This window comes from Salvelinus fontinalis, chromosome 32 (genome assembly GCF_029448725.1).
Source record: "Salvelinus fontinalis isolate EN_2023a chromosome 32, ASM2944872v1, whole genome shotgun sequence".
NCBI lineage: Eukaryota > Metazoa > Chordata > Actinopteri > Salmoniformes > Salmonidae > Salvelinus > Salvelinus fontinalis.
In genome coordinates this window covers 44,378,037-44,400,259 of record NC_074696.1, presented here as the reverse complement: position 1 = coordinate 44,400,259, position 22,223 = coordinate 44,378,037, and the positions used below count along the sequence as shown (strand labels likewise).

The 22,223-nt window shown below is 41.6% G+C and overlaps 1 protein-coding gene across 3 annotated transcripts in view; it reads right to left on the bottom strand.

Moving 5' to 3' along the window:
• LOC129831444 (histone-lysine N-methyltransferase 2B-like) overlaps positions 1 to 22,223 on the bottom strand; it is a 75,485-nt gene that overhangs the window by 20,946 nt on the left and 32,316 nt on the right. For all 3 annotated transcript variants that reach the window (XM_055894838.1, XM_055894840.1, XM_055894839.1), the window contains 9 exons: positions 21,719 to 21,903; positions 21,392 to 21,496; positions 20,982 to 21,092; positions 19,026 to 19,102; positions 16,435 to 16,619; positions 16,056 to 16,153; positions 12,357 to 12,491; positions 11,844 to 12,002; positions 11,584 to 11,701 (listed from right to left, as the gene is read on the bottom strand). In XM_055894838.1, coding sequence (XP_055750813.1) covers positions 11,584 to 11,701; positions 11,844 to 12,002; positions 12,357 to 12,491; positions 16,056 to 16,153; positions 16,435 to 16,619; positions 19,026 to 19,102; positions 20,982 to 21,092; positions 21,392 to 21,496; positions 21,719 to 21,903 — 1,173 coding nt within the window. The remainder of the gene's footprint in view (positions 1 to 11,583; positions 11,702 to 11,843; positions 12,003 to 12,356; positions 12,492 to 16,055; positions 16,154 to 16,434; positions 16,620 to 19,025; positions 19,103 to 20,981; positions 21,093 to 21,391; positions 21,497 to 21,718; positions 21,904 to 22,223) is intronic.

Genomic DNA, 22,223 nt, shown 5'->3' with positions numbered 1-22,223 from the left:
CTAACATCGGTATCGGCCCGATGTCTAGTTTAACGCTGATGGTAAAAACCGATGTCAAAGCTACCGTGCATACCTATATAATGTAGGTACATGACGTAATGACGCCACAAGTTTTGCGCTCCACGTGCAACACAGCATTCCTAACCTAGCCCAAAATGTCTCCTGTGTGGATCGAGCAGTCAACAAGTCGAGCAGTCATTTGAAAAAGCAAGAAAATGTCAGTGAGACAACTTAAAGGCTTAATCCATTAAAGCCAAGATAACGGAATTCATTACCCTTGACAATCAACGATTCTGCCGTGGGTGATGTTGGCTTTCGCCGACTGGTCGAGCACCGGTACACACTACCAAGTGCGCTATTTTTCAGATGTTGCCCTACCGGAGTTACACAGTAGCGTCACTGCTAATAGCTTCACGACATACATACTATGGAACGCCGTTTGGGTCTTTGCGTGTTACAGTAGCACTGTCAAAGCTGTATAAAAAAGTCTGCAAACACCGGCCACGAACGATGTGTTTACAATACCGCGTTGGTAATAAAGCATAATTTGTTCGACCACAACTTCTGGGGTAGCTAGCTTAAGCTTGGTACCTAGCTAGCACCTATACAACCAGCCTGAAAACAATGACCAGTAGAACCTGCAACCATTTTCATTATTCTTAGCAATGATTTAGGAACTCTTGTAAGTATTAGCTAGGTAGCCACTTGTTGTTCGACCTAATGAACTAAAGTTCAATATCAAGAACATAAATAGCTAGCCAGTTTACTTAACCCTGTTGCCCAAAGCTAACGTTATAAGCAGCCAGCTAGGTTCATCTGGCTAGTGTGCCTCGACCAGACCGGGTTATGTGTTGTGAAACTAGCCACAATAAAGATTAGGCATAATATTGGAATTTGTGGTTTGCCCTCAAAATAAAAGTATGTCATTGACAGTGATGCAAATGAATACAAATAGTAGAATTGTGCCATACTGTTAATTTGAAGGCTAACCGCAAAGTCCACTGACGTGGCTAATCCTTATTGTGGCTAGCTTCACATAGATAGTTCCGGCCACCATTAAATAAAAGAGAACTGTCTTAAAAATAGGGTTATTTTAGATGAGGACACCTGGATAGTCGTTTGCTATGTTATTGGGGAAGAACATTATTTGCATCCATGAGCTAGCTAGCTTTCTTTTATGACCAGCACTGTAGGTGCGCGAGACAACTTTACCAGCATCATAGCATACGTATCGATGAATCGTTGTGACATGAAATACAAGTGATAGTGTAATCAATGTGTAATAACTATGTAAAAATGTATGAACTCGTTAAATTATTATGTGACGTGCAGTCATATTCAGGTCCTGATTGGTCAACAAGCTCATTTGACACGTCAAATAGTGTTATTTGACGTGTATCCTTTTTGACATGCAAAGACCTAAACGGCGTTCCATAGAAATCCTGGTTGAGAATATAACAAGTGAACAAATTAACCACAAAACAGCACAGCAAGTAAGTGAAAGAAATAGGTTTTGATTATGTTTTACTGGTAATGGGGACATAAGTAAATGCCAGCAAATTAACCTTTTGGTCAGTGTGTGTGTGACCTTCATTTAACTAGGCAAGTCAGTTAAGAACAAATTCTTCTTTACAATGACGGCCTAGGAACAGTAGGTTACCTGCCTTGTTCAGGGGCAGAACGACAGATTTTTACCTTGTCAGCTCAGGGATTCGATCTAGCAACCTTTTGGTTACTGGCCCAACGCTCTAACCACTAGGCTACCTGCCGCTCATTTGCAATGAGCTGGAGGCAGTACGCATTTTGAAAACATATATTAGGGCTGTCCAACATTTTTTTTTAAATATTGGTCGACCAAAAGTAGTCGACCAATCGATTGGTAGAAGTTTTAAAAACGTGTATTTTTTAATATATAGACGCCTATGTGTTTTAATAAAATCAATATGTACTGAGCTTGTCTGATGCTTTAAAACACTGTTTTATTAAATAATTAAGACACAAAAATTACTCAAGGGAGCCAGAGATCAAGATAACGTAATCAGAAGGGGAAAAAAACTTTGATCTTCCGCCTCCCGCTGCCGGCCTTCGCAGATTCTGCCATTTCGTTCTTGAAGTTGCCGGTAATAGGCTACACCAAGGGTAGGCAAACTTTTTCCTTTCGAGAGGCAATTTATCTTTTTTTTTTTTTTTTTTTTGGGGGGGGTGGGGGGGGGGTGGATCAGCTTAATATTGCGGAAAGAATGTTGCTTCCAATGTAATTGTCTGCATCATTTCCAATCCCCCATATTTTTTGGGGTAAATATAAATATCCATTCACGTATGCATACATATACACATATATACATACACATACCTACATAGACATACATACTTTTTTAAAGAGTATACCTTTATTATTATTCCCCGCAAACCCTACCACCGATCCCCCAATTGGAGTTAACTGATAAACATTTCTGTTTTTACCTTCAATTTATACATCTTATACACATTTTACAGACACAGTCTACTTTATAATAGTTCTCTCTTGTTTGTTCTTAGTCCTTCCTCTATTTCTGTTGTCCATCCAGTTTGATTTCCACTTGTAACTGTGCTAATTCACAATAGCTCCGCACCTATACACATTTCACAGATCCCGTATGCCCTACATTGTTTATCTTGTTATTAGTCCCACCCTTCAGCTCCACTCAACCTTTCCCATCTATCTTCCAACATCATCCATTTCGGATTTTTATTTGCCATATATTTTTCAACTGTGCTGTGATGCTTCACAAAAGATTTGAATCTTCCTATTCTCATAGCTTCCACGGATTGTAAATTAAAAATAAACATTTTTGCTAAAATAATTATTATATTATTGATTGATTGACTATGGCTTTTCAAATCCCCCAGTATTGCTATCTGTAGCGTTAGTTCTACGCAAATGTTGCAATTCTTCAACCATTCCTGGACCTGTGACCAAAAACGAGCTACATGCGGACAATACCAAAATAAATGGTCTAATGACTGCCTCCTCACAGCAGAATCTACAGAGCTGGGAAGATTGTATCCCCCATATATATAACATTCTATTAGTTGCAAGAATTTTGTACAATAATTTAAATTGAAAAATTCGAAGTTTTGAATCCGGCGTTGTTTTGCGTATCAATTCATACACCATGTGCCATGGAATGGGTACATCGAAAATCTCTTCAACTATTTTGCAATTTATATGGCACAGCTGTAAGTTTTTTGGTCCTTAAATGAAATTGGTATATGTTTTTATTTATCACACTTTTCTTTAACCATTTATGTTCTTTAATATAAGGCCGACATACAAGTTCCTTACTTTTATCCCCTTCCACCTGCCTCTTCCATTTTTGTGGTAATGCTGCAATTAATTGGTTGTAATTTTGGGTAGAGCAGACATTTCCATATGTCTGCGTTAGCTGCATGTGTGACATTACTCCACCAGTCCTATTTATGATATCATTCACAAAAATTATACCTTTTTTAAACATTTCTTCGATAAATACAGTTTTTTTATCAATTACTATATTTGAATTTAACCACAAGATTTGTTGTACTATTTGTTCCGTCCTTTCAGGTGGATTAAACTGAAATTGCAACCAACTTTCTAAGGCTTGCTTAAAAAATAAAGATATTTTGGAGATTATTTCCTTTTCAAGCAACCGAAAGTGAGCAGGTGTAATCTGAATAAAGGGAAAAAGGCCCTTCTTGAACATAGGATGAGACATTCGTACCAATCTACTAGAGAACCAGTTTGGATTTAAGTATAACTTTTGTATGACTGATGCCTTTAGTGAGAGGTCTAATGCTTTAATATTTAATAATTTCTGCCCTCCGAATTCATATTCGTTATATAAATAGGCCCTTTTAATTTTATCTGGCTTGCCGTTCCAAATAAAATTGAATATTTTTTGTTCATATAATTTAAAAAGCAGGTCACTAGGTGTAGGCAAAACCATAAGCAAATAGGTAAACTGTGATGTGACTAAAGAGTTAATCAGGGTGATTTTCCCACAAATAGACAGGTATTTTCCTTTCCATGGTAGCAAGATCTTATCTATTTTTGCTAACTTTCTATAAAAATTTATTGGAGTGAGATCATTTCTTTCTTTTGGGATTTGTATACCGAGTATGTCCACATCACCGTCAGACCATTTAATTGGTAAACTACATGGCAATGTAAAATGTGTATTTTTTAGTGATCCAATACGTAATATGGTACATTTATCATAATTTGGTTTTAATCCAGAGAGGATAGCAAATATATCTAGATCCTCTAAGAGGCCGTGGAGAGATTCTAGTTGTGGTTTTAAAAGAAAACATGAATCAGCGTACAATGACACCTTAGTTTTTAGGCCCTGGATTTCTAATCCCTTAATATTAATGTTTGATCTCATTTTAACAGCTAACATTTCGATGGCAATAATAAATAGATATGCCGATAGTGGACAACCTTGTTTTACTCCTCTAGATAGTTTAAAACTTTCTGAGATGTAGCCATTATTTACTATTTTACACCTAGGGTTACTATACATAATTTTTACCCATTTTATAAGAGATTCCCCAAAATTGAAATATTCTAGGCATTTATATATAAACTCCAGTCGTACTTTATCAAAAGCCTTTTCAAAATCAGCTATGAAAACCAGGCCTGGTGTCCCCGATATTTCATAATGTTCTATTGTTTCCAGTACTTGCCTTATATTATCTCCAATGTTTCGTCCATGTAAAAAACCTGTCTGATTAGGATGAATAATATCTGACAAAACTTTTTTTATTCTATGCGCCAAGCATTTTGCTAGGATTTTTGCATCACAACACTGAAGTGTAAGAGGTCTCCAATTTTTTAAATGGACTGGATCTTTATAATATACCACTTGGGTCCTGTTTCAGTAATAATGATATCACACCTTCTTGTTGCGTGTCTGATAATCTATCATATAGGAGTTATATTATATAGGAGTGGTTAAAACAAGCTAATAATGGTCCTTTGAGTATATCAAAAAAATGTTTGTATACTTCCACTGGTATGCCATCCAGTCCTGGAGTTTTCCCATCCTTAAAGGCCCCAATTGCATCAAGTAGTTCCTCCTCTGTAATTAGGCCTTCACATGAGTCTTTCTGTACAGATGTTAATTTTACATTATTATTAGGGAAAAAATCCATACAATTAGTTTCAGTTAGTGGAGATGGAGGAGCCTGAAACGAAAATATATTCTTAAAGTACTTTACTTCCTCTTTCAAAATATCATTTGGTGAATCATGCGTGACTCCATCATTTGTAACAAGTTTTAATACGTTTTTTTTGGTAGCATTTCTATATTGAAGATTGAAAAAGAATTTGGTGCATTTTCCCCCATATTCCATCCAGTTCGCTTTATTTTTGTAATATATTACACTGGATCTTTCTTGAATAAGTTCCTCCATTTCTTTTTGTTTTTCCTCTAAATTATTCTGTGCCTCTATGGTACCGTTTTTATTGTTATCTAACTGTACTGTTAGTCCTTCAATTTCCTTTGTTAATATGGACTCTTTTGATCTAAATTTCTTTTGTTTTATAGATGAGTACTGAATTGCATGGCCTCTAAAGCCACACTTAAGTGTCCCATACAATATGGGGATCTGCTGTACCTATGTTATGTCTAAAAAAGTCAGTTATAAATTCTTCTGTCCTAGTTCTAAACAATTTATCATCTAGTAGGCTTTGATTAAATTTCCAATATCCTCGCCCACGTGGAAATTCTGTAAGAGTAATATATATGCCAATTATGTGATGGTCCGACCGCATTCTGTCCCCTATCAAACACTTTTTAACTTTTGGTGCCAGAGAGAATGATATAAGAAAGTAGTCAAGGCGACTAGCTTGATTAAGCCTCCGCCAAGTATATCTCACTAGGTCAGGGTATTTAAGTCTCCATATATCCACTAATTCCAATATATCCATGACATTCCTGATTTCCTTAAGTGCCTGAGGGTGATAGTTTGTAGTGTGATTTCCTTTCCGGTCCATAGAGGTATTTAAGACCGTATTAAAATCTCCCACTATAATAATAGAGTCTAGTGTTGCTTGTAGAGTTGATACATTCTTATATATATTGTCAAAGAAGCTTGGATCATCATTATTCGGACCGTATAGCTTAATAAGCCATATATGTTTATTGTCCAATAACATATTTAAAATAATCCATCTACCTTGAGGATCTGTTTGGACAAGTTGCACATTTGGATCAAAGTTATTATTAATTAAAACCATCACCCCTTTTGAATTTCTTTGCCCATGGGAGAAATATTTCGCCCCCCCCAGTTCTTTTTCCACAAAACTTCATCTAAAACTGTCGAATGGGTTTCCTGTAAACAGTAGATATTATAATCCTTCTCTTTTAGCCAGGTAAATACTGATCGTCTTTTCTTATTATCTGCTAAGCCATTACAATTGTAACTGGCTATACTTATTTCACCACTTACCATAATGAGACACACCTTTCAATTATTTTTATCAAAATATATGTTTGTAAACGTCCTATTAAAAAGTAACATAATGATTGAGTGTCTATATAGTTGTACCATGACATTTGCATCTCCACTAAGCAAACCTCCAATTGGTCCCCACTATTCCACCCGCCAAAAGCCCCCATCTCGAGTTGGGTTGTCATCCCAATGACCGGCAGACCACCCCCGACCCCCCGCATCGCACAGCCCCGGACCGACTGGGATCCATCCTTCGAAAAGCGCACACAGCGCCATCCACCGAACCGAAGCAGATCCATTGCCAAATGCATTTCCATCGCCCTCACCTCTATTTTTATTACATATTGCTGTGAATCATCCTCTATAGTCCCTAACATCTTTTACTTCTTCCTTCGCAACAGTTGTGGGATACACACATACACCCACACACATTCAGCCCTTACCCCCACACAACCATAAGCTCACCCTCTCAACAATTGCACCATCCCAGAGCCCAACTCAAGATGGATCATGATTTACAAATGTACTTGCAGCTGCATGAGAAGGCCTGCAAGACCGCGCAAAAAATGAGCATAAATGTAGAGATTTATTTACCATTGTCACATCCTAAATGATGGAGGTCAAATGTACACCTTCTTCCTGAAACACCCACAATACGGTCATCCATTTTGACCATGTTCCCAAGCATCTCCATGCAGTCCGACTTGATTTCGTGCCACCAGGGCCACAATAATATACCCCCTCTCTGAATGTCCGAGTGTGACCCCCTCCCCATGGGTTACTGCAGCTAGTGTTGCCAGCACTGCCACTGCCTGGGTGGGGGCACCCCACCGGAATCCCCACCGGCTAGGTGCAAGGTCGTCAAGGTTCTCATTAGCAGCTTTGAGAATTTCCTTGTTTATTATGCTCTCCCTTTAGGGGGCTTTGGCTTTGCAGGACCAACCCTGCCAAGCAGGCTCAGAATCTTGAGGGGGCAGTGCTGCTCTTGGTCTCTGACCTCATTTTGGCTGCATACAGACCGCTTACAGCATGCACATAAAACAGTTAGGGACTTCTCCTTAGTATCTGGGCCATTCATGTGGGTGTCTAGGGTATAGGGCCATGGACCGTACCATTAAAATAGGATAATAAATAATTAGATATAATTTATTTTAAAAATGTAGTTCCCCATGATAGGACAATAAATAAATAAGACGTATAATTCATTATAAAAGTATATCCATCATCTGAACAACATTGAAAGCCCTCTCATACCCGGCCCACAGCAATACACTGGCTCTGGGATATGCAACTATTTCATTACTCACTCACTCAACTTTCCAAACATAACAAATAAAAATAAACACACACCACACCATCCACACATACTGTGCCTTCTGTTTACTTAGTTTTTATTTTCACTATGTAGAAATAGTGCTTGTGTTCAATTAGTTATATATGAAGATTTATAGAAAAGCTATATTTTGTATTGTATTGTTACAATCAATAACCGGGCTTGAATTGTGTTTATTTTCCTCATCTATGAGAACTTTGTAATTTTTAAAATGACCATGGAGTAGTCTTTGTGTCTCTGAACAACTGGTTATCAATATATAGTTTATCAACGACGAGAGCTACTCGTTTCGCTTTTAATCTATTTTCTTTGAAAATTGGATACAGAACTTTGCGCCGTTCTGCAATTTCTTTCGGAAACTGATCATTCATGCCAATTTTGGTCCCAGCAAGTCTTTTACCCAGGCTTTTAACCATTATTTTATCTTTAAATGAAGCAAATTTGGCAACGATTGGGCGTTCGTACCTCTGCCCTCTCTGTCCGAGGCGGTGTACACGTTCAGGTTGGATCTTATCGATAACTTCGCGTGGAATCTGAAGCGCTGCAAAAAGGAACTCTCTAACTACAGATTCAGGAACCTCTCCTTCTTTCTCTTGGATACCTGTAAGTACCAAATTCTCTCTCATGGATCTAGTTTGTATGTCTAGTAAGCATTCCTTCAGAACGGTGTTCTCCTTTTTAATTTCATTCATTTCGGTTTCAATTTTATTGACTGTCCCTTTTAGCGCGTGTTTCCTTCTCCAATGTCGCAGCTTTTTCATCACTCATCTCTAGGCTTGCCTTCAACTCTTTTATATCTTTACTAACTAATTCAAGTATACCCAGTTTGTCATTTATTGATTTTAACAGATCGGTTTCGACCTTTACCATTGCCGGTGGTGAGAATATTAAATCATCCGTGTCGGTTGAGGAGTCACGTTTTCGTTTTTGAATCGGTTCCCCTGTCTTACTCTCCGTCATGTTTGGGTGTTGCTTGTTTTCGTAATATTTGTCGATAAATGTCTCTAATCTTAGGATTTGTTTTGTGTTATTATCCAGATTGAAGGTTATCACCCACCAGATTATTTAGTGCTAATATTTTAGTCTAATTTAGCAGATATTTCGAATATTATGTTTTATCTTGAGGTGCTCTACATAACTTCGTTCAGTCCGCCATTACCTTTACGTTACCTTTACGTCCGCCGTCCTACGTAAGAACCTGTCCCCTGTGTGTTACTTAGTGGGTAGAGCCAGCCTCTGCAATTTATCTTACCATTTCTAACAATCTGAGTGCCAGTTATGATTTTCATATGCACATTTTCGTGGAACAGTTTCATTTAATTTATAATAGTCTTTGTATCTCAAAATCATCATTGTCATGTGGTTCTAAATCTAAATGACGATGATGCAAATCTAAAAGTAACTTCTATTGCTAACCATGTAAAAATAGCCTACATAAAGCCAACAAATAAAAACATTGCAGCCTGCAGGTAGAAAATATCTTATAAACCACATTGCAGACAGGACATGCCTAGCCAAAGAACTTGAAACAATTTATCAACTATCAATTTTGTCCTGCCGAAGCTAGCAAACTTGCAACATTGTAAAAAATATTCTGGGCCCCTCAGAGTTTCCAGCGCCAGTGAGTTCAGTACAGACTAGAGGTCGACCAATTAATCGGCATGGCCGATTAATTAGGGCCGATTTCAAATTTTCATAACAAATCGGTAATCAGCATTTTTGAACGCCGATTATGGCCGATTACATTGCACTCAACGAGGAGACTGTGTGACAGACTGACCACCTGTTACGCGAGTGCAGCAAGGAGCCAAGGTAAGTTGCTAGCTAGCATTAAACTTAACTTATAAAAAAACAATAATTCTTAACATAATCACTAGTTAACTACACATGGTTGATGATATTACTCGCTTGTCCTGCATGTCATATAATCAATGCAGTGCCTGTTAATTTATCACCGAATCACAACCTACTTTGCCAAATGGGTGATGATTTAACATGCGCAAAAAAATGCACTGTCGTTGCACCAATGTGTACGTAACCATAAACATCAATGCCTTTCTTAAAATCAATACACAACTATATATTTTTAAACCTAAATTTAGTTAAAATACATTTATACTAGCAGGCTATATTAACTAGGGAAATTGTGTCACTTCTCTTGCGTTCTGTGCAAGCAGAGTCACGGTATATGCAGCAGTTTGGGCCGTCTGGCTTGTTGTGAACTGTGTGAAGACCATTTCTTCCTAACAAAGACCGTCATTCATTTGGCAGAATTTTACATAATTATGACATAACATTGAAGGTTGTGCAATGTAACAGCAATATTCAGACTTAGTGATGCCACCTGTTAGATAAAATAGGGAACGGTTCCGTATTTCACTGAAAGAATAAACGTTTCGTAATTGGTATCGGTGTTGAAAAGTCATAATTGGTCGACAGACACAGCTAGTACAGACACAGCTGTAGGCTATTTGTGCAAGGGATAAGAAGTAATCAGGTATTTTATGATGTTTCAACAATCTTCTACCGCACGGCAAGCGGTAGCGGAACGCCAAGTCTAGGTCCAAAAGGTTTCTTAACAGCTTCTACCCCCAAGCCATAGGACTCCTGAACAGCTAATCAAAGGGCTCTTTTGCGCTGCTGCAACTCTGTTTATAATCTATGCATAGTCACTTTAACTCTACATACATGTACATATTACCTCAATAACCGGTGCCCCCTGCACATTGATTCTGTACCGGTACCCCCTGCATATAGCCTCTCTTGTTATTTTACTACTGCTGTTTAATTATTCAACTTTACATTTTCTATTTAACTTCTTAAAGCATTGTTGGTTGAGGGATTGTAAGTAAGCATTTCTCTAAGGTCTGCTACACCTGTTGTATTCAGGGCACATGTGACAGAATTTGATTTGAAATAGTTGATCAACATCTTAAGCTAAACTTTCTGATCTGTTGCATCAAACTCCTTGCTTTTGAATATTTATTTTTTATGTAACCTAAGCCTACTGGTTGTATGAATTTAAAATCAAATCAATGTGGATCTATCGTCCCACGACTGTCCCAGAGTTTGCTTGGAATAAGCTATTTCTTTGTCGACAAGTTTCTCAATACCATATGTCAAGTTTCCTACTATTTTGGATAGTAGAGTGACATGCACTGTGTACAAAACATGAAGAACATTTACCTAATATTGAGTTGCAGGGCTGTGTTCCAAACAAAACAACTATAAGTGTGCTTGCTCGAGTTCATCAACGGCACAGCTAGGAGAGCTCAAAAAAGCACCTTACAGTTGGAGACTCTTCTTTGAGTCATAAAAGTGCATTGAATTTACTTACTGTGCATACTTTGGAGAGCTGTGTGGCCACTTGGATACACCAGTTTGACCTCTCAAACCTTTGCCATTTTTTTTAATGATGCACCTACCCCAAATTTTCCGATAATATTGTTACTGAATGTATCCAGAGTATTTTCAGATTTCATTTCAACAAATGCATTGGAAGGCACAGTAAATGTAAACTGTACATAAAATCAGCGTCATGTTTAGACTCAGTCTTGTGTCAGGTGAACTGCTGTGTCCTCCTCATCTTCCCACAATCTCCTAACTGTTCCCTTTTAATTGCTACCATGGGTATGCATATGCTTTCCACATTTCTTCTGTAAAAAAACATTTCAATTTAGCCCTATCCATATAGGCTCATTCCCAAGAGTGTAAAGGGTTAAAAGCAGTGCACTACATAGGGAATAGGGTGCCATTGGGGATGTACACATACTCACCAATGGTCATATTTATAGACTCTGGCTCCAGGCCAGTCAGAAACTTCCTACGGAGGCTGATCCCTTCGAAGTCCACGTAGACCCGCCGGAGAACTTCAAACCCATTCTCAGACACCATCTGGAGAGGGGAAACGGGAATGCAAATCCTGAGACATAAGTTTGGATGCCGCTGACAAGTCACAGTGAAAGTGGTGGTGCGCACTGTTGGATAGATGACCGTTTCTGTTTGTGTGCGCCTCAGCCCATTTCTAAAAGTTCACCTTCTCACTGACGAGGTCGCGGTGCCTTGAGCAGAAGACCTTCCTGTCCTCCTGGAAGACACAGTTGCGGGCGCGGGCGCACATGAAGTGGTAGTTACTCTGACAGGACGAGAGACAGCAGCCAACCGTCGCCCCCGCCTGGCCACAACGCTCACAGCGCTGTAGGGAAGATATGTACAATGAGGAAGAGAAAAGAAAACAGAATGAGAACGACTAGCAGAAAACTCACTGAACTAAATGGGCATAGCAGACTTGACAAAACAATTCTATCTTTGGAACAATAAAGCTGCTATTATTTTACGGCAATGTTAAAAACAGGAAACTGCACACCTATGCCTGAATACAAAGTCTATTGGGAAAGGATGTACTCCAGCTTTGATATGTGGGAAGTGTCCCAAATACCACCCTATTCCCTACATAGTCCACTATGGGCCCTGGTCAAAAGTAGTGCACTTTATAGGAAACAGGGTGCCATTTGAGGCGCATCTATGGTGATGTTCAATGCATTCTTACCATGTGGCGCCCCCTGGAGACAGCACTGTGTACTTGGAGTAGAGCTCCGTTATCTTCGTACACCTCAGCGGACCACAGGCAGCAGTTGACGTGGGCCCACTCGTTCTGCCCCAGGAACAGCATCCTGCCTGCGTCCTTTAATAAAAACGAGGAAATTCAGATTTAGAGTGGACCTGAGACAACATTCTGGGATGTCTGAATAGCTGCTAATATCATTACTGTGGGTATAATGTATTACAGAAGTGTTTCACAACTCCGATCCTTGAGTACCCCAAACAGAATACATTTTTGGTTTAGCCGAAAAGAATAACAAACTCATCTAGTCATGTGCTTGTTGATTAGTTCACTAATTGAATTGGGTGTATGGCCACAACAAAAATACTTTCTCTTTGTCAGTCATCTTCGGTACAACACACTATCGAGGAGTCGCACACTCACGACTTCGGTTGAAGGATCTACAATCATGCTCGACAAGGCCAATGAAATACACGGCTCGCTGGAAGCCCCTCCTTCCACGTGTGATAAGCGTGAGACTCGGATTCATTCTTTCAATTATTCCACTCTTCACCTTGGTGTGAACAGGTACATTTCACAGTACTAAAACAAACAATTGGAACACGAGACTGTCTTATGTTGCGCCAACTTAACTGTCCCTTAGGTTGCAGAGCGTGCTCACCCCCGGGACGTTGTGTGCTGTGGTTTATGATTAGGAAACTTATGAGAACAGTACAAACAATGAGTTATTCTTCTAATTGCTTGGCCTGACTTCAGCAATAGGTAAGATAGCTAACGAGACCGAAACGACAAGGTGGGTTTGGATTCGCGACCACGCCCCCAATTAATTAATAGCTATCCAGGTTTGTTGTCTTGTGTCTTGGCGCATGCTCAGGCCGCCCTCGCTCTAATCAGTTTGTGTGCGAGACTAGGGGACGGCTGGGGCTTGGTGTTTCAGATGACTTCCTCTCCCGGCTGCCCGTACCTCGACAAAGTCGGAGTTGCGGGACACGGAGATGGGTTGGGTCGTTGGGCGGGTCAAATGTCTCCCGGCTCCTGTGCGCTCTGTTGCCAGTTATAGGAGGCTACTTGAAGAGAGAGGATGACCAGGTTCTGTCTGTTGCCTTGGTTAAGCACCGCTTGCCTCTCTTCTCAGAAGTGTCCGGGTTCCACCTCAGTGAGTCCTACGACTCGAGACCAGGCTAGCTTACAAGCGCTGCATAGCGTGCTAGCCAGGTTAGCTAACTTGTAAAAGCGAGCTAGTTACTACCATCCAGAAGGCGAGGTCAGTACAGGTGCATCAAAGTTAAGACCGAGAGACTGAAAAACAGCTTCTATCTCAAAGCCATCAGACTGCTAAACAGCAATCACTAACTCAGAGAGGCTGCTCCCTACATTGAGACCCAATCACTGGCCACTTTAATAAATGGATCACTAGTCACTTTATACAATGCACTCTAAATAATGATGTTCACATATCTTACATTACTCATATCACATGTATATACTGTATTTTATACCATCTATTGCACCTCTCGGTCATCACTCATCCATATACTTACATGTACATATTCTCATTCACCCCTTTAGATTTGTGTGTATTAGGTAGTTGTTGGGGAATTGTTAAGATTACTTGTTAGATATTACTGCACTGTCAGAACTAGAAGCACAAGCATTTCGCTACACTCGCATTAACATCTGCTAACCATGTCTGTGACAAATAAATTTAGATATGATTTTAGCCATTCCAGCTTCCTAATGGTGGAATTGCTTGGGTAACCCTCCTGTTTAGTGTACGTAGCCAGCATTAAGTTGCTTGGTTATTCTAAACCGACCGTGTTGCAGTCAGAGGCTAGCTAGCCTAGCTTAAACTAGAAGCCTTAGCATGGCTAAATTCAGTTAGCATGCATAACTTCCGGCAAATAAAGCTTATTAGCTTTCCGCCAGTGATACGGCAATCATATTCCCATTTCAAATTCTTGGAGTTGGAGGGAGTGGAGGAAGCGGGGCATGCAGGCACCTCAGATGAGGAAGCAGCCGCCGAGCACTTGGCTCGGGTAACCCCCAGAGCGAGGGATCTTAGCACGGGTCTGATCGACCGGTGAGCCCCACCACAAACATATTACTGTGGCGTCAGTGCCCCCCACGTTTGGTTACAGCAAAACGGGGTGCTAGACTTTACTGGAGCCCCATGTCCATAAGTGGCAGGGCTTCATCCAGGCTATAATCTCACAGAAGAACAATTTAGCTTGGAAGCTTGTCCATGTTTAAAGCCTCCTCTGTTACCCCGCTTTCCTTGGTGTTCACAGGGTTCAAGGGGTATATCAATCTCCCCAAGGTGAGAGTAATAAGTTGGGCGACTCGCTCTCAGTCCACAAGAAGGCTCATCACTGGGATTCATTGCTGATTCCTGCCTGTAGCATTCCTGGAAATTACATTCAATTACCAATTGCCCCGTCTGTTACCACAGAAGGGGTCCATTTTTCAGAGCTGTCTGTCCCTTTTCCAGCTTGGCTGAAAGATTGTGGCACCGGTAACTATGAAAAAGTACAATGAACCAATCACTCCCAGTCCATATGGTGGCATCCAGCTCCTTCAGATGGCACTTGACGGGAGGCTCGCTGTCGGCTCCAAACAATGGTGTGCATGGATCATGCGAACAGTGACGTCGGGGTACAGGCTACAACTTTTGCGCATCCCCCACACTTCAACGACGTCATCAGGTCGACTGTTTCTGGGGCCTTAGAGCCCGTTTTGAGGAAGGGAATAACCTCCCGTCTCCAGACGCAGGTAATCCGAGAAGCCTCTATGTCAGATCCAGGACCCTGGTTGTGCGGTTGTCTCAGACTGGTCTCTAAACCAATTGCGCCCACATGGCACTTGGCCCTGATCCTCCACTACAAAATCTCCCTGCTCATGACTTTGGTCATGGCTAAACATGCTGCCAGGGGTCCGGCAGCATCTTGGGCGTTGTTTAAATGGTTGAGTGTAGGATTCATTTGTGCTGCAGCGAGTTGGGCTTCACCACATACTTTTGTGATGTTTTATTGCTTGGATGTCACTGCTCCCAGTGCAGCCCAGTGTGCTTACGGCTGGGACGGGGAAAGTGTGCACGATACCCAGACTGCCGCATCTGGCGGGGTCAGGTCTGGGTGGTCTGGCACGGGCAGTTTAATTTAGTATCCGTTGGGCTCAGCTAGGGGTGTGATTATATATCCCCATAGTATGTTGTACTGAAGTTGACTGAATGAAAGGGAACATAACTTTATGACTATAACTACTGTTCCCTGAAGGAGGGAAACGAGATACAACTTCTGTTTAGCCCCACACTGCCCGTTCCTGCGCTGAGTGAAGGAATGAATCCGAGCCTCACGCTTATCACCTGTGGAAGGCGGAGCTTCCAGCAAGGTGTGGATTTCAGGCGGTTGTGGATCCTTCAACCGAAGTAACGAGAGTGCGACTCCCCCATAGTGTGTTGTACCTTGTCTCCCTTCTTCATGGAACAGTAGTTATAGTCATCAAGTTACGTTCTGTTTGAGATACTCAAGGACCGAAGTTGAGAAACACTGTACTACAGTACCCATAATGCTCTATTTATGGTTTTATCTTAGTAAAGATGTTTCTGAAGCCAACACAATGGTGTCCCGCCTCCTTATCAATACAATTACTGGGTGGGATCAGTACAGAGGTGGGTGGGAAACTCACGTTGGGTGTGGCGTCTCCACATTGTTGGCAGAGTGCACACTGCCTCTCATCTTTGGTCCAGTCGAGTTCCAGGGCCCCGGTTAGAGCACAATGTGTACCTACTCAAGATAGACCAAACACATTCATTAATCATTGAATTGATTCACATTGTTAGGATGACGTAAAAAGCTAGATCACCATCAGTCCTTGTACTCAATAACTTTACGCACAACAAACATCTTCTTGTGCCGGTGAATGGGGTTAAATCTAAGTCTGCTTTGAGACAGGACATAGGCTTACAGAGGAAGTGATAGATATATAATATAATGCACTACTGTTGACCAGAGCCCTATGCCTATGACCAGACCCCCTATTTGAGACACAGCCAAAGACTCCATACCTTGGGATTTGAGTGGGAGTCTCTCCAGAGCCCGGGACTGATGGGTGGTGACTGAGTACAGGGAAGGGATGCTGTTCTCCTGCTGGAGGCACCCCGAGCCCCTGGTAACTTGGTATGTCCTCTCCAGCCACTGTGCATAGCTGTGCTCCTTAGAGGGTGGAAGAACTGCCTCAGGGAGCATACCACTGAGACAGAAGAAAAAGGGGGGAGACCTGTTCAGCAACAGAGCCTTTTAAATTGTATTTATTTAACCAGGTAAGCCAGTTGAGAACAAGTTCTCATTTACAACTGCGACCTGGCCAAGATAAAGCAAAGCAGTGTGACAAACAGAGTTACACATGGAATAAATAAATGTACAGTCAATAACACAATAGAAAAGTCTATATACAGTGTGTGCAAATCAAGTAAGATTAGAGAGGAAATGCAATAAATAGGCCGTAGTGGCGAAAAATTACAATTTCGCAAATTAACACTGGAGTGATAGATGTGCAAGTAGATACTGGGGTGCAAAGGAACAAAAAAAATGAAAAAATATAAAATAAATAACAATATGGGATGAGGTAGTTGGATGGGCTATTTACAGATGGGCTATGTACATGTGCAATGATCTGTAAGCTGCTCTGATAGCTGATGCTTAAAGTTAGTGAGGGAGATCTCCAGCTTCAGTGATTTTTGCAGTTCGTTCCAGTCATTGGCAGCAGAGAACTGAAAGGAAAGGCAGCCAAAGGAGGAATTGGCTTTGGGGGTGACCAATGAGATATACCTGCTGGAGCTCGTGCTACGGGTGGGTGCTGCTATGGTGACCAGTGAGCTGAGATAAGGCGGGACTTTACCTAGCAAGGACTTATAGATGACCTGGAGCCAGCGGGTTTGGCGACGAATATGAAGCGAGGGCCAGCCAACGAGAGCATACAGGTCGCAGTGGTGGGTAGTATATGGGGCTTTGGTGACAAAACGGATGGCACTGTGATAGCAAATGGGATGCAGTCTGAGTAGAGTGTTGGAGGCTATTTTGTAAATGACATCGCCGAAGTCAAGGATCGGTAGGATAGTCAGTTTTATGAGAGTATGTTTGGCAGCATGAGTGAAGGAAGCTTTGTGGCAAAATAGGAAGCTGATTCTAGATTTAATTTTGTACTGGAGATGCTTAATATGAGTCTGGAAGGAGCGTTTACAGTCTATCCAGACACCTAGGTATTTGTAGTTGTCCACATATTCTAAGTCAGAACTGTCCAGAGTAGTGATGCTAGGCGGGCGGGCGGCGATCGGTTGAAGAGCATGCATTTAGTTTTACTTGTATTTAAGACCAGTTGGAGGCCACGGAAGGAGAGTTGTATGGCATTGAAGCTTATCTGCAGGTTATTTAACAGTGTCCAAAGAAGGGCCAGAAGTATACAGAATTGTGTCGTCTGCGTAGAGGTGGATCAGAGAATCACCAGCCGCAAGAGCGACATCATTGATGTATACAGAGAAAAGAGTCGGCCTGAGAACTGAACCCTGTGGCACCCCCATAGAGACTGCCAAAGGTCCGGACAACAGGCCCTCTGATTTGACACACTGAACTCGATCAGAGAAGTAGGTGGTGAACCAGGCGAGGCAGTCATTTGAGAAACCAAGGCTGTTGAGTCTGCCGATAAGAAAGCGGTGATTGACAGAGTCACAGTATTGACTATTGTCGATGGCAATTATGATATCGTTTAGGACCTTGAGCGTGGCTGAGGTGCATGACCATGACCAGCTCGGAAACCAGATTGCATAGTGGAGAAGGTACGGTGGGATTCGAAATGGTCGGTGATCTGTTTGTTAACTTGGCCTTTGAAGACCTTAGAAAAGGCAGGGTAGGATAGATATAGGTCTGTAACAGTTTGGGTCTAGTGTCTTCCCCTTTGAAGATGGGGATTACCACAGCAGCTTTCCAATCTCTGGGGATCTCAGACGATACGAAAGAGGTTGAACAGGCTAGTAATAGGGGTTGCAAAAATTACAGCGGATCATTTTAGAAGGAGAGGGTCCAGATTGTCTAGCCCAGCTGATTTGTAGGGGTGCAGATTTTGCAGCTATCTGGATTTGGGTGAAGGAGAAATGGTGAGGCTAGGGCAAGTTGCTGTGGGGGGTGCAGAGCTGTTGAACCGGGGTAGGGGTAGCCAGGTGGAAAGCAAGGCCAGCCGTAGAAAAATGCTTATTGAAATACTCGATAATCGCAGATTTATCAGTGGTGACAGTGTTTCCTAGCCTCAGTGCAGTGGGAGGAGGTGCTCTTATACTCAATGTCCAATGTACAATGTCCCAGAACTTTTTGGAGTTTGTGCTACAGGATGCAAATTTCTGTTTGAAAAAGCAAGCCTTTGCTTTCCATTCAGGCCAAGGAGTTGCTTTTTTTGACGTATTCTTTGCTAGCTTTTCAAAAATAAGTATTCTATGCCTGCTTTATCTTTCTGAAGGCAAAACTATTTATTGTCATAGTTGGTTCGTTCAGGGAGATTCCCTTTTGTCTTCTTGGCGGAAATGTGAGTAAGAACAACAATATCAAAAACCGGTCAAAATCGATAACATACACCGTCATACGGTCTACACATAGTGTATCCATTTACCTTGGGAAATCTTTGGAGATTGGGTCCCACATTTTCTGATCCTGGCTATGAAACCAACTGAAAGTCTCCTCCAGCAACTGAAAGGACAGATACAGTGCATTCTGAGAGTATTCAGACACCTTGACTCTTCCCACATTTTGTTACGTTAAAGCATTATTCGAAAATTCATTAAATTGTTTTTTCCTCCTCAATCTATACAAAATACCCCATAATGACAAAGCAAAAAGTGTTTTTTAGAAATATATAAATAAATAAAACTTAAATATCACATTTACATAAGTATTCAGACCTTTTACTCAGTACTTTGTTGAAGCACCTTTGGCGGAGATTACAGTCTTGAGTCTTTGATTGAGAGGGGTTGAATTAAATGCGGAAGACACATTTCAGTTGAATGCATTCAGTTGTACAACTGACTAGGTATCCCCCTTTCCTTTCCCTTTCTTGGGTATGACACTAAGTTTGGCACAACTGTATTTCAGGAATTTCTCCCATTCTTCTCTGCAGATCCTCTCAAGCTGTCAGGTTGGCTGGGGAACATCGCTGCACAGCCATTTTCAGGTCTCTCCAGAGATGTTCAATCGGTTTCAAGTCCGGGCTCTGGCTACGCCACTCAAGGACGTTCAGAGACTTGTCCCAAAGCCACTCCTGCGTTGTCTTGGCTGTGTACTTAGGGTTGTTATCCTGTTGGAAGGTGAACCTTCGCCCCAGTCTGAGGTCCTGAGTGCTCTGGAGCAGGTTTTCATCAAGGATTGCGCTGTACTTAACTAGTCTCCGCCGCTGACAAACATCCCCACAGCATGATGCTGCCACCACCATGCTTCACTGTAGGGATGGTGCCAGGTTTCCTCTAGACGTGACCCTTTGCATTCAGGCCAAAGAGTTGAATCTTGGTTTCATCAGATCAGAGAATCTTGTTTCTCATGGACAGAGTCCTTTAGGTGCCTTTTGGCAAACTCCAAGCGGGCACTCATGTGCCTTTCACTGAGGAGTGGCTTCTGTCTGGCCACTCTACCACAAAGCCCTGATTGGTGGAGTGCTGCAGAGATGGTTGTCCTTCTGGAAGGTTCTCCCATCTCCACAGAGGAACTCTGGAGCTCTGTCAGAGTGACCTTCGGGATCTTGATCTTGTAGGCCCTTCTCCCCCAATTGCTCAGTTTGGGCAGGTAGCCAGATCTAGGAAGATCGTTGGTGGTGCCAAACTTCTTCTATTTAAGAATGATGGAGGCCACTGTATTCTTTGGGACCTTCAAAGCTGCAGAAATGTTTGGTAGCCTTCCCCAGATCTGTGCCGCGACACGATCCTGTCTCTGAGCTTTACGGACAATTCCTCCGACCTCATGGCATGGTTTTTGCTTCTGACATGCACTGTCAACAGTGGGACCTTACATAGACAGGTGTGCCTTTCCAAATCATGTCCAATCAATTTAATTTATCACATGTGGACACCAATCAAGTTGTAGAAACATCAAGGATGATCAATGGAGACAGGATGCACCCTGAGCTCAATTTCGAGCCTCATAGCAAAGGATCTGAATACTTAGGTACATTTTTTATTTACTTTTTAATCTAAAAACCTGTTTTCGCTTTGTCATTATGTGGTATTGTAAATGTATTTAATACATTTTAGAATAAGGCTGTAAAGTAACATTTTGGAAAAGGGAAGGGGTCTGAATACTTTCCGAACACACTCAAGTGTGTGATCTTTATACATCGTTAAAGAGAGGCAATATGCAAGGAGTTCATAAACAAAAATATTATTTTAGAGTTATTTTATTCGGTTTTATTAATTGAGGCAATTAATAAAATAACATAAGAGCCCAGAAAGTATTTTTTTATGCGGACTATACTAAAATATCAGAGTAAATATACAAATATTTATATAATGTAGAGATATGACGCAGTATGGCCCATAACAAATGTCTATAGCATTAATGGAGGAAAGGTCTTTCTACTAACCTTCAGGTAGTGAGACCTGGCCAAACAGGTGGGCCTCAGGTCCTCAGGGAGAGACTCCTCCTCCTTTAGCCACTTCCTCATCACCATGACAACATCCTCATGGAATGATTTCTGATTGGTAGACAAGAGCAGGAAAAACAGGTGTCAAGTTTAGGAGACGGATGTATTGTTGTACAATATATGTGAGATTAAATTTACTGTATGGAGTCTTCCCTCCCATTAGAACATCTATAAGAGCATCTGCTAAATGACCAAAATGTATATAAAGTGAGCGGATTGTGGTCTGAAAAGAGCTACGTGAGTCACAGTGGAACATTGATGCCATGAAAGCAAAATTACCAACCTCTAGGTCTTAATATAGTTTTCATGTGACATAATTCAAATGTTTATAAAGGACTGGGGTCTCTCACCAGTGAAGTGTACTGGCCGCCTGTACATTTTTGACCCACGGCATGTAGGTCACAGATGGGGTGCTGTTGGTCCCTGAAAGCATTTAGTTCCGTGGATTCCTCACACTGCAGAAAACAAAAGAACAGCATAGTACCGTAAAATGGAGACCGCCGTCAGAGGGTCAGCGATATACAATCCACAAGACAGTCTAAACATGTAAAAGTTAAATATTTTTATACTTGATTTTGGATATAGAGAAAAGCCATGTTAGGAAAGTGAGAGAGTATGTTACGAGTATCTGACTCGTGACTACTTGACGTCTTTACTGTGCTGGCGGCAGACATTACCTCTCTGCAGGTAATCAGGTGCTGGGCGGAGGAGTCAGAGAGGAGGTTGGTCAGCACATTCTCTAGCCCCGCCCGCAGCCTTTCCTTCAGCGCCTCCTTCCAGAATCTGGGCTGTGATTGGCTGCAGCGTGTACAGGAATATACTACGCTCTCTGGCAGGCTGGACATGATCTCATACAGGTCATCTGGGAGACAGAAGAGAAGCAGAATTTCAATGTAATGGAGTGGGTTTATAGTGAGATAGTTGTTCTGATCCCTTAAGTTAGGGCCCGCCTGAACAATTGGCCCAGCGTCGTCCAGGTTAGGCCAGCACATGCCGTCATTGTAAATAAGAATTTGTTTTTAACTGACTTGCCCAGTTAAATAAAGGTGAAATAAGGTGAAATATTTGAGGTGGCATCGTCCCCTACACATACTGCTAACAGGGGTGGTCACCCCTTCGCCTGGAGAACTACCCTCTTGCAGGAATTGGTTCCAGCTCTTATATCCAACACACCTGATTCTA